At 35.1% G+C, this 10,644-nt stretch overlaps 2 protein-coding genes across 3 annotated transcripts; both read right to left on the bottom strand.

Moving 5' to 3' along the window:
• Nucleotides 1–520: 520 nt before the first annotated feature.
• Nucleotides 521–2,595, bottom strand: LOC106335097 (UPF0664 stress-induced protein C29B12.11c-like). Of its 2 annotated transcripts, none has more exons than XM_013773523.1 (6): nucleotides 2,431–2,595; nucleotides 1,810–2,007; nucleotides 1,478–1,589; nucleotides 1,228–1,299; nucleotides 913–1,127; nucleotides 521–831 (listed from the first exon to the last, which is right to left on the bottom strand). In XM_013773523.1, the coding sequence occupies exons 2-6, from the start codon at nucleotides 1,917–1,919 to the stop codon at nucleotides 729–731; spliced, it is 612 nt and encodes a 203-aa protein (XP_013628977.1). In that variant the 5' UTR covers nucleotides 1,920–2,007; nucleotides 2,431–2,595; the 3' UTR covers nucleotides 521–728. The 2 variants fall into 2 exon arrangements, with proteins under 2 accessions (XP_013628977.1, XP_013628978.1); XM_013773524.1 differs by having other exon boundaries at nucleotides 1,810–2,000; nucleotides 2,431–2,577.
• A 479-nt stretch (nucleotides 2,596–3,074) lies between these two features.
• On the bottom strand, nucleotides 3,075–6,941 carry LOC106335096 (NADP-dependent malic enzyme 2). The gene is made up of 18 exons (XM_013773522.1): nucleotides 6,685–6,941; nucleotides 6,370–6,490; nucleotides 6,185–6,259; nucleotides 5,940–6,091; nucleotides 5,694–5,865; nucleotides 5,510–5,605; nucleotides 5,369–5,440; nucleotides 5,197–5,280; nucleotides 5,008–5,106; nucleotides 4,669–4,716; nucleotides 4,550–4,603; nucleotides 4,358–4,456; nucleotides 4,172–4,261; nucleotides 4,003–4,080; nucleotides 3,848–3,922; nucleotides 3,681–3,771; nucleotides 3,471–3,599; nucleotides 3,075–3,361 (listed from the first exon to the last, which is right to left on the bottom strand). The coding sequence occupies exons 1-18, from the start codon at nucleotides 6,825–6,827 to the stop codon at nucleotides 3,273–3,275; spliced, it is 1,767 nt and encodes a 588-aa protein (XP_013628976.1). The 5' UTR covers nucleotides 6,828–6,941; the 3' UTR covers nucleotides 3,075–3,272.
• Between the last annotated feature and the right edge of the window lie 3,703 nt (nucleotides 6,942–10,644).

The raw sequence follows: 10,644 nt of genomic DNA, 5'->3' as shown, positions 1-10,644 counted from the left end.
TATTAATTTAGTGAATACTAAAATAAAGCAAAAAGATAAAAAAAAAAAGACTTAGAAAATAAGATGTATGAATTGCGATGTATTCAAGTGTTTTACAAATTATATAAGGTTCTTTATTACTATAACATTATGGTAATAGTTATTAACACAAATTTAACTTATATAACAAATAGATTTTCATGTATTGTTATAAAATAGATACATATTTACATGTTTCTACTTTTAATCGGTTTTGTTCGGTTTATTCGGTTTAATCGGTTATATACCAAACCATATCCAAATCCTACGGTTTTTAAAACCAAACCATATTGTCTATTTCGGTTCGGTTCGGTACGGTTCGGTTTTACCATATTGAACAGCCCTAATTTTAGTTGAAACACATATATAATACAAAAAATAAAAAATAAAAAAAATAAACACGACAAAAACAACTTTAATTGTTTAATTTTCAAACTCGAACAAGAATGCTGTGTTGTTGTGTTGGTGTCTTGTAATAGAATTACGGATTTTTTTTCAGTTGAGCCTTGAAACACTTTTACGAGAATCCAAATTTTCACATATACAACATAACCAACAAGTCTTTTCTTTCTCATTACACAAAGTAGTTTTAGTTTTTATGTTTGATCAACAAACCAACAACGCTTTTTAACTTATTTGCAACACTTAATGTGTTGCTGCTTATGTGCATCGCACCACCCTCATGTAGTAGATTCGGTGTATATGTCTCATCAATGTTCCGCTGCACTGGAATGGTAAGCTCGCCGCCTCAACTGAGACTCCCCAGATGGCTGCTGCAGATATATCTTCGTTGGATCGTTTGGGTCCACGTACCTGCAAATACACAAGATTTTGAGAAACAACAGCCTTTTTTTTTATCAAAGCCTTCGTATGATAGAGAGGGAGGGGGCTTACGCATGTCTCATCATCTCATCAACAGGGGTCTGAGCGGCTTGAAGAGGATCAACACGTGGTGCTTCTGCTGCTTGCTGCATTTGTCTGTTGTATTGTCTCACTGATGATATAAGATTCAAGAAGAGAGGAACAAACGTCCCGCAACCACCTTCCTTGAACAAGATCTTGAAACTGTGTGTTGAATACAGCGCTCTGTGCTCGTTCTCTGGTACCACCTGTAAATTTTTATTACATACTCAAAGAGATGTGTAAGTTCTATGTGATAATTTTCTGACAAGGAAAAATGTAAATCCCACATGAAGATTGTTTACTTACAGGCTCGACTTGTCCAGATATATTGTTGCAGTGGAAGATTGGCTGATTGAATTTCTCGGCGTGGATGTAAAGCTACAAAATAGAGTAACATATATAGTCCATTATTTGCCAGATCTGAGTATATATAATTAGAGATTTTACTAGTCGCTCCTATGTATGTAACATGAAGCCCTTTTTAACTATACTCATAGAAATATACTTAGTGCCATGTATTAACTGAATAAGAAGAAGTAAGATCAATTGAGAGTACCAGAGGCATGTCAAAAGCAACAAAGTTCTCAACAGGCTTGGTAGCAACAAAGACCATCCGAATATTAGACAAGTATATCACTCCCTTGGCCTTAACATGCCCTCCATGTCCTCTGTATCAAACAAACACAGAACAACGTCAGTAACGTGTTTATGACACCTGTGTGTGTCTACTCAATTATGGTACTTTTCAATTGGTTCATGTGCTAGATGAACAGATCCAAACCAGTGAAACTAAAGGGTGCAAAAAAAGAAAACCCCGCGCAGAATAATTATAAAGCCAAAACCCCACAATCAATAAAACAATAGAGCAGATGAGAAGGAAAGACGAACCCAGGAATCTTGTCGACTTCAAACTCAACCCCGTCTCGGACAAGAACAAACATCTCATTAACAAAGGGAACAGGCATCCCATTGGGCATCAACTGAGGGTTAAGCGCCATTGGCTGCAGTTTCAACTGATTTAGGTTCCTTCTTGTGTTCTGTTGCGCTTCTCAAACCTCAAATCTCACTTCCTGCGTAACCTGATCACTAGACAGACAATAAAAGCTATTATTTTCTCGTACACACACATTCCAACACAGTCTAATCATTCACAAGTCAATGCAAAGGTTCGTCATGGACGTAAGCTCAAAAAAAAAAAAAAAAAAAAAAATGAAACCCTAAACCAAAGACTGCTACTTTCGTAATTCAAGACATAATACAAGAACAAAACCACACTGAGATTTGTATATAGTTCGAAACCAAAACCGCTTGTACAAAACCTAGATTCATTATAACCGACAAACAAATCAATCAGAGGCAGAAATTAAGCATATATAAGAGAATTAAAAACCCCAGAGCAATCAGAAAACATTTCACAAAAACATTCCCAAGTTACATTTTAAGTAAAGCATGAGGAGAGTAATACGTGTTTGTAATGAGATCATTCGATTGGATTATGAAAGAACATACCTTAATTGACTTTTTGATCGGAGAGAAGATTAACTTGGTGAAGAGGATTTTTGACGAAGAAGACGAGAAAAGTGTAAATTTAATTTAAGGGATCAGAGCTTCTCGCTTGTTCCAGATGCGAAGAAAACGTGTTTATTCTTTACCTATTAGTCCCTCTAACTTATCATTTGTTCCGATTTTGCCGAGAATAAAAATTATTTACCCAATTTCAACCGAATGCTATATGGGCTTTTTTAAGGCTAAAGCTCAGGACTACTAAGCCCATTTGGCTTCTGTGGTGTGTATTCAAGTGAATTTTGTTTTAACAAAGTTGGGTTGAAACTGTTTTACCGGACTGATTTTCTATTTTATTTCCAGTAACTGTGATTTTGTTCTCTTCTTAATAAGATTTTTACATTTTCTGAACATGTTTGTTTGTATGAATTGGTCGATTACAAAAAAATGCTATAATATTTGATGCCTCACTTACATATCACATGGTTGGTTCTTAACATAGAAACATAATGGGGTTTTCACATCTTTTGGTTCATCTATTTATTTAGTGGAAAATGACTATTTACTATGTGACACAGCAGTGCAAACAATTATTTCAAAAGAATCCAAGAGACAACAAAGCATGTTCCCATATTTAGACACGTTGGTTGTGTGGGTGAAAACGTAGCTTTTTTAGATTGGATTTATTATTCCACAAAACAAGAAGCAAAGACAAAAGGAGAGAGAGTGCTCGAAACATCATAGTGTAGAAGAAAGTAGAATACAACCAAGCAACACTTAAACAAAAGCCTCAAGAAGGTTGTGAATAGCACAAGAATCTGCATGTTTCTTCAACACCACTTCTTTTTTTAACGGTAGTTTCTGTAGACAGGGCTGTACATGCAGCTCTCGGCAAACTTCACCAGATCCTTTGCACGTGGTAGGTTCGACGCCAATCCTATATCCCCACAAAATTTATCATCCGAACTACTTTTTTATACAACTCAAGAACTTAGGTTAAGAACTAAAGACAGTTTTATTAGTAGGCAGAGATAAATGGAACTAACCGAGGTCATAGGTTGTTGCTGCCACACTGGCGGCAATGTTAGCAGATATCTCTCTGATGTTTGAGAATGGTGGGTAGATCAGACCGTTGGCGAAGTTCTCTTCAGTGACTTGAGCCGCCAATGCTTCAGCTGTTGAGAGAGAGAGAGAGAGAGAAGTTAAATAAAGAGTTCCACTGAGAATCTTTTACTCCGTCACAAATTTATACTTACAAGCTGCGAGGAGCATGTCATCACGGACACGAATAGCACCGGACATGATCAAACCAAGTCCCAGACCCGGGAAAATGTAACAGTTGTTTGCCTGTGAAGTGAAGTAGGGTTCTGACGTCAGCATTCAGATTAAGTGACAGAGAAAATAATATGGAAGTAACACAGACCTGGCCAGGCAAGTAAGTTTTGCCGTTGTACTCAACAGGATCAAACGGGCTTCCACTACCAAAGATTGCACGACCCTATTTTTAAGCATACATTAAGCTTTGTTATAACCAGGATATGAATCATTTTCCGATGTCATATTAGAGAGAATATATACCTCGGTCCATGTGTAAGCCTGTTCTGCGGTACACTCAGCTTGAGAAGTAGGGTTTGAGAGAGCAAGAATCAACGGTTTCTATAAACCAGCACCAAGACAGGTATTAGAACAATAGCAATAGATGGCGTGTTAGTTGAGAAAAGCTGTGAAGAAGAAGACAAGGAGAAACCTCGTTGTTGGTAGCCATGGCCTCAACCACTTCCTTTGTGAAAGTTTGACCCACACCAGAGGTTCCAATGAGAACAGTTGGTTTGATTGCCTGTTTTAAAAAAAAAAAATCAACCAAGAGTGAATACAGAAATTAAAAAAAAAAAACTAAAATCAAGAGATTTTTAAAGAAAAGTTCATTGCGTACATTCACAGCACCAATGAGGTCCTTGACAGGTTCGTACTCATGCGCCCATGGCTGCTTGAAGTGCTGAAGCGATTCTTTGCGTGAGCTAACGATAAGTCCCTGGGAAATAAAGTTCAAAAGAGAAACATAAGTGATAAAAAACAGGTTTAAGCTAAAGAGGATGAGACTGGTCTTGGTGGTTGTTAACAATACCTTGGAGTCCACGAGCCAAATCTTCTTCCTGGTCTCCTCGATGGGAGCTCCGGTCTACAAAAAGAAATGATTAAGCCAGAAAACAGAGAAAATATAATTAACTTCTCAGAGTTACTAACCTCTTTCGAAATTTTAAGAGCAATTAGCTCAGCTATACCGGTTCCAGCCTACAAAGAACAAGCGTTCCCCAATCAGCAAAACATATATGCAAGATAGATGATAAGCTTTTAGAATAGGTTTGGGCGTTTTTACCCAAACCGAACAGAAAAACTAAAATCCGATCCACACTCAACGATTATAAAAAAATCAAACCGAACCAAAAACCAAGGTAGGATCTGAAAATATCAAAAATTAGTTAAATATATTATTTTTTTATATATATTAAGATAATTTAGATATTTTAGAGTGTTTTTTAAAAAAATTGTATATTTTAGAGTATTAATGATTCCTGAACTCACCTCTCCGGCACCTAAGAACAAGAAGGTATGGTCAGCAAGGCTTTTACCAAGCACTTTCTGAGCCGCAATAAGCCCAGCAAGCACCACGGATGCAGTACCCTGCAACACAAGACGCAAGTTTCTCGATAGCTGACACCTCAAAACAAAATGTAACAAAAATAGATCAGTTTTTAGGAAAATGATCTTTACCTGGATATCGTCATTAAAGACAAGATGACTATCCATGTACTTAGACAGAAGGTCAAACGCATTGTGGTTTGCAAAATCTTCAAACTGAAAAAAAAAAAAAGAGTATGTATCAGGACATCTTAAAAAAAAAAATGAAAAAAAAAAATAATAATCTGTTTTATCATATGGCTACCTGCACCAACACTTTCTCTCCGTAGTTCTGTTTCACAGCGCACATGAACTCGTGTAGAAAGTCTGCATACTCCTGAATCACAAACCATTGTATTAGTTATAACAAGAGAAAACAAAAAATAGGGAAGAGAGTGGTAAGAACCTGCCCAGTTGCCCTTCTCTGTTTAAGGCCAATGTAGAATTCATCATCCAGCAACTTCTGGTTGTTTGTACCCACATCAATAGTGATTGGAAGGCACTGCATATTTGAAACCACATTTTGCATTTAGTATCAAATTTAAAGACAAAAACAAAATGTTGTAGGTTTTGTTTTAGATGATGCTTACTGCTGATGGACGGATTCCTCCCAAAGCTGTGTAAAGAGAAAGCTTCCCCACTGGAATTCCCATTCCCTGGCAACCAAGATCTCCCAGACCGAGAATGCGCTCACCATCAGTGACAACAATAACTTGAATCCCTCTCTGAGGCCAGTTCTTCAACACTTCAAGAATCTTTCCCCTAAAAGAGCATACATTCACTTTTAGTACTTTTTAAAGAAACAAAATGGAAGTGAGAGATTAAAGAAAACACACTTCTCATTCAAGCTGATGTAAAGACCCTGTGGCTTCCTGAAAATGCTACCATACTTCTGGCAAGCCTCACCAACTGTTGGTGTGTACACAACTGGAAGCAGCTCCTCCACGTTATCAATCAAAAGCTTATAGAACAACCTCTCGTTCCTTTCCTGAAACATTCATATACATGAGCCACCGTTGACAAAGACTAACTGAAAAAATCTTGGACACATTTCACTTAGTTCGAAGGAGCAATGAATAACCTGAAGATCCATGAGGGCCATGTAACGCTGAAGAGGAACAGTGTACTGACGGAGATTATGCATCAGCTTCCTCTCCTAATCAAATCAAGACAACAACAAAACCACTAGTTAACACACAAAACAAACCAAAAATCAAAGCTAAACAGAAGTGAATTTTTTCTTTATTTAAATCTCACTAAAATCACCTGAACTTCCTGGCTAATGACAACAGGGGGAAGAAGACCAGTTAAGTAATGAGCATCTCTCTCTTTATCAGTGAACGCAAGTCCCTTGTTGTATCTTGGGTCACGCATCAACGAGTATCCACTGAAACATTTTTCCATTTCCCACAATAAGTTATTTATACATTCCCTTACTTCAACCACAAGAAACATCAGCCACAGTTTTCTTGGCTCCCAAGTTTAGTAAACTAACTTAGCTGAAGTTAGTTAGAAACAGAGGAAACCTAAAAGCAAGCGATTCTCATAGACCAAAGTTCAAAACAGAGTAATGACACTGACCTGGCAACGGAGGTAACCCAAGGAGTGACGAGCTGGTCCAAGGTGGCTAAATCCTCGCCGTAGACGTCGGAGATACCACCTCCTACGCCGGACCTGTTATCGGCGACATCCTCGCAGGGTACTTCAGCCGGAGTACTTCCCATATCTCTCTCTTACGAGCTAACACAACGACGGTGAAAATCAAAAGGTCTACAGAGAGCTTTGGTGAATGATTGGGTTCGAAGATATTTGTGAAGGGTGAATGACATAAGAGGATGATAGTGTAATTATATAGGCTGATGAAAATGACCATTTTTGAGGAAAAAAAATTGAAAAGTCGTTAAAATGAGAAGAAGGTGGAAGGAGACATCCTCCATCGTGTAGGTAGGCCCCTCTCTTCTTTCATTACCTCTTTCTATGTTCTTTGTTACTCTTGTCTGTAATATTATTATTTATCTCGTTTTTTTCGTTTTTAACAACTTTATTACCTTTATAATGATTTTCCTCTTTTACCCCAACTACTCCACTAAGTTGAGAATCAAATTCATTTGAGTCTTAAGATAATTGCAAGTCTGTGTATGCGTGTGTATTTAGTATTTCGTAATATAGCGTGTACAAATTAGATACATTTCCTTCAGATTTATAAAACTGTTGTCTAATAAAATACAGAAAGAACATGTGAGCCGGAGTTTTGAATAGTCAAAATCCAAAGTTTAACATGTCCCAAGTAGTACAAGGAATGTATAGACATGTTAGATGATCATAGTCAAATATATACATAGTAAGTCGAAATGGATAACCTTAAATATATATATGGTGTTTTCATAGGTTATGAATTCTTCTAATGTGATTAAACTTTGTAACTGCATGTAGTTGTTTTTAAAGTAAACTAGATTTTGACCCGCGCTTTCAAAGCGCGGATTTATTATTATTTTTTTTTTCAATTGACAAATATTTAGTAAATGTCACATTTTCATATATTTGTGTTTTATTTTATAAAAGACTTAAAAATTTTATCTTTATTTATCGTATTTTATTTTAAATGACTATTTATGTTAAAAAAAAATAAACTTTATTTTTTTAATGAATTAAGTTGGTATAACTCTGATAAATTAATTGAATTATGGGGTTAATATTTTAATTAAAAAATTATATACTTTTAATAAAGATTTATACTTTTCAATAAAAAAATTCAATTATTTTTATGAATGCTTAAATTATATTAAGAAAAGAAAAAAATAATAATTAAGAATAGTTGAAAAAAAATTATTTGAACTTGGACTCAATGGTCCAAAGGAAAAAAAAAAGGGTGAGAATTGAATCTGATTTTTTGATAGGCCCAAATGGCCAAAGAGAGATTTGATTTGGGCTGGATCTAAAAATAATGACCCAATATAGATTCGTTATTAATATTACTTAATTGCCCTTAATGAAACATGCAATGTTAGTGAAAGAAACATGCCCCTAAGGTAATTATGACAATAGGATCCTGATTTAATAGTATAGATAATATTGAATGAGAATGTAAGATAGACTAGAAGTAGTGTCGTCCATTAGATAAGTACACGCATTATGTTATAAATAAATCAAGTTGATGGTCCTTGATAGAGATATATTTTTTAATGGATAAAAGAACATGAGTGACAAACACACAATAATTGAGAATAATAAGGCTTTTGTAGACTTTTGTGCAATGGAATATTCTGAATTGTTAAATAAATTGATTCTCTCGAGTCTTGATGACAAAAATGTATATAGATGAGTCTTTTTCCTTTTATACAGGGCATGACGGGTTTTCTCGCTACCACCTACAAACGCAGTTTTTGTGGTTGGTAGCGGTAGCCAGCGTTTCAAAACAATCATATAAACTGCTACAAATCGCTTCAAACCGCTCCGAACCTCTTAAAATCAAAATCTGGTTCTAGCTAGCGTTTGCGGTTGCGGACGGCTGCGGGAGGATAATTTTTTTTCTTTTCAAAAACCATATAAATACAAAAATAAAAATATTAAATAAGAAAATTAAATTGGAATTATAAAATAATAGAATATATCTATTATATTTTAATTAATATTATAAAATTTTAAAATAAAAATATTTTCTATAATTTTTAAAAATTTAAAACTATAACTATCTAAATATGATTTTCATATTTATTATACTATTATGATTTTGATATTTTTATAATTATATAAAATGTAAATATTGTTAATTTATTATTTAACTGCAGGTGTATTTGGTAGTTGACCAGTCATAAGTATCCCACAAACGTACCAATTTTTAATCGCAGAACCAGTCATATACTCCCTCCGTTTCATATTGTAAGTAGTTTTAGGGAAATGTTTTTGTTTCAAAATGTAAGTAGTCTTTGTATTTCTAGGTAATTTTTACATTTATTGAATACAGTATGACCAATCAAATTAAATAGACTTATTTTTTATTGGTTAAATTATATCTAACATATTTATTATAAAATACTTTTTAAAAATATAATACTTTTCTTAATCTTCGTGCTTTTAGCCAAAATTACTTATATTATGAAACTGAATGAGTAAATCTTTTAAAACTGCTAGAACTGCAACTATCCGCATCCGTAAATTTCCACAACTGCAACCGCAACCGCTGCGTTTAAACGAGTCGGGTCTTGTACGCAGAAAGATGTTGAAAACAAACAATAATCAATAATTGTATTCGGAGACAAATCAGAAAAAAAATAAACACTTAATTTATTCGAGGCTGCGGAGATATGTCAAATAATCAAATTTGGCAGCCGTATTGGACCCCAGCCTGATTATTTTACCAAGACATTTACTTTTATTAGAAAGAACAAAACCCACCCCTAATAGGGTACCAACTGGTGTATGCAAGGAATGTTTTGTCTATTGATTAGTTTAATCTATAACCATTATGAATATGGATTCATAGTCCCTGAATTTATTATTCATAACTCATAACCACGCATGTTAGCTTTTATAATAAGTTTCTGTGCCAATTTTGTATGGTTCATTTACATATTCCTCACCAATGGGTTCGTCAAAATTCAAAAGTGTAGCTGCTCACCTTTGATTGTTGTCAGTTGTCACAGTCTCTTTTCTCTTGTTTTTTAAGTCTTTCATGTTTTCTTGTGGTCAAACAAAAGTAAACTAACATGGACCGTATATATAGTCGATCTATTTTTTTTCTTTTTGCTAAATAGTCGATCAAAAATTTTATTTTCTAAAACGTATCGTAGGAATCATCGATTCTAAAGTGTTGTTTTTCACCAACTCTTACACTTTAAAATTTACCTTTTCTACTTTCACTACAAGAAAACATCGTTATTCCGACGACATACCGACAAAACAAGTCCTCGGAAATAACTCCTCGGAAATCCCTCGGAATTTTCCGACGGAATTCCAAGAAAACAAATTTTCGAGGAAACTCTGAGGACCACCAGTTCGTCGGAAATCTCCTCGGAATATACCGAGGGAGAACGTCCTCGGAATTTACCTTGGAAGTTCCTACGAAATGTTCCTCGGAATTTTCATCGGAAAATTCCGAGGAAATGAACCCTCGGAAAATTCCGAGGAACAAGGGTCCCTCAGTATATTCCGAGGGTTTATTTCCTCGGAATTTGAACCCTCGGAATTTGACCCCTCGGAAAATTCCGAGGAACTAGTCCCTCGGTATATTCCGAGGGTTCATTTCCTCGGAATTTTAAAAAAATTAATTAAAAAAAAAAAAAATTTAAAATTTAAATTCGAAAATATAAAATTAAAATTAAAATTGAAATCATATTAGTTAATATTCAAAGTTGTACAAATAAAAATAAAACATTCCGAGTTTTAGAAAAAAAAAAACTACGGGTCTGGCACGTCCGGGAACACCTATTTCGGGTACATCCTCTGCATCATCTACATCATTTGCTGGTTCAACCTCCTATGTGCCTCATACCCCGCCTGTTGAGCCGCCATCTGGGTCTCCAACAAAGATATGCGATCATC

This window comes from Brassica oleracea, chromosome C3 (genome assembly GCF_000695525.1).
Source record: "Brassica oleracea var. oleracea cultivar TO1000 chromosome C3, BOL, whole genome shotgun sequence".
Classification (NCBI taxonomy): domain Eukaryota; kingdom Viridiplantae; phylum Streptophyta; class Magnoliopsida; order Brassicales; family Brassicaceae; genus Brassica; species Brassica oleracea.
The sequence above is the reverse complement of the archived record's forward strand: the minus strand, read 5'-3'. Positions and strand labels throughout refer to the sequence as shown.

Bases quoted from the DNA above. Each gene is read 5' to 3' on its own strand.
- LOC106335097 (XM_013773523.1), bottom strand. From the start codon at position 1,919: ATGGCGCTTAACCCTCAGTTGATGCCCAATGGGATGCCTGTTCCCTTT. The intron at 1,590-1,809 runs GTTCGTCTTTCC...TGTTTGATACAG, and splicing joins GAAGTCGACAAGATTCCTGG to AGGACATGGAGGGCATGTTA. The intron at 1,300-1,477 runs GTACTCTCAATT...TCTATTTTGTAG, and splicing joins TTGCTTTTGACATGCCTCTG to CTTTACATCCACGCCGAGAA.
- LOC106335096 (XM_013773522.1), bottom strand. From the start codon at position 6,827: ATGGGAAGTACTCCGGCTGAAGTACCCTGCGAGGATGTCGCCGATAAC. The intron at 4,604-4,668 runs GTTAGTAACTCT...TTCTTTTTGTAG, and splicing joins CTCTTAAAATTTCGAAAGAG to ACCGGAGCTCCCATCGAGGA. The intron at 4,457-4,549 runs GTATTGTTAACA...TTTATTTCCCAG, and splicing joins TTTGGCTCGTGGACTCCAAG to GGACTTATCGTTAGCTCACG.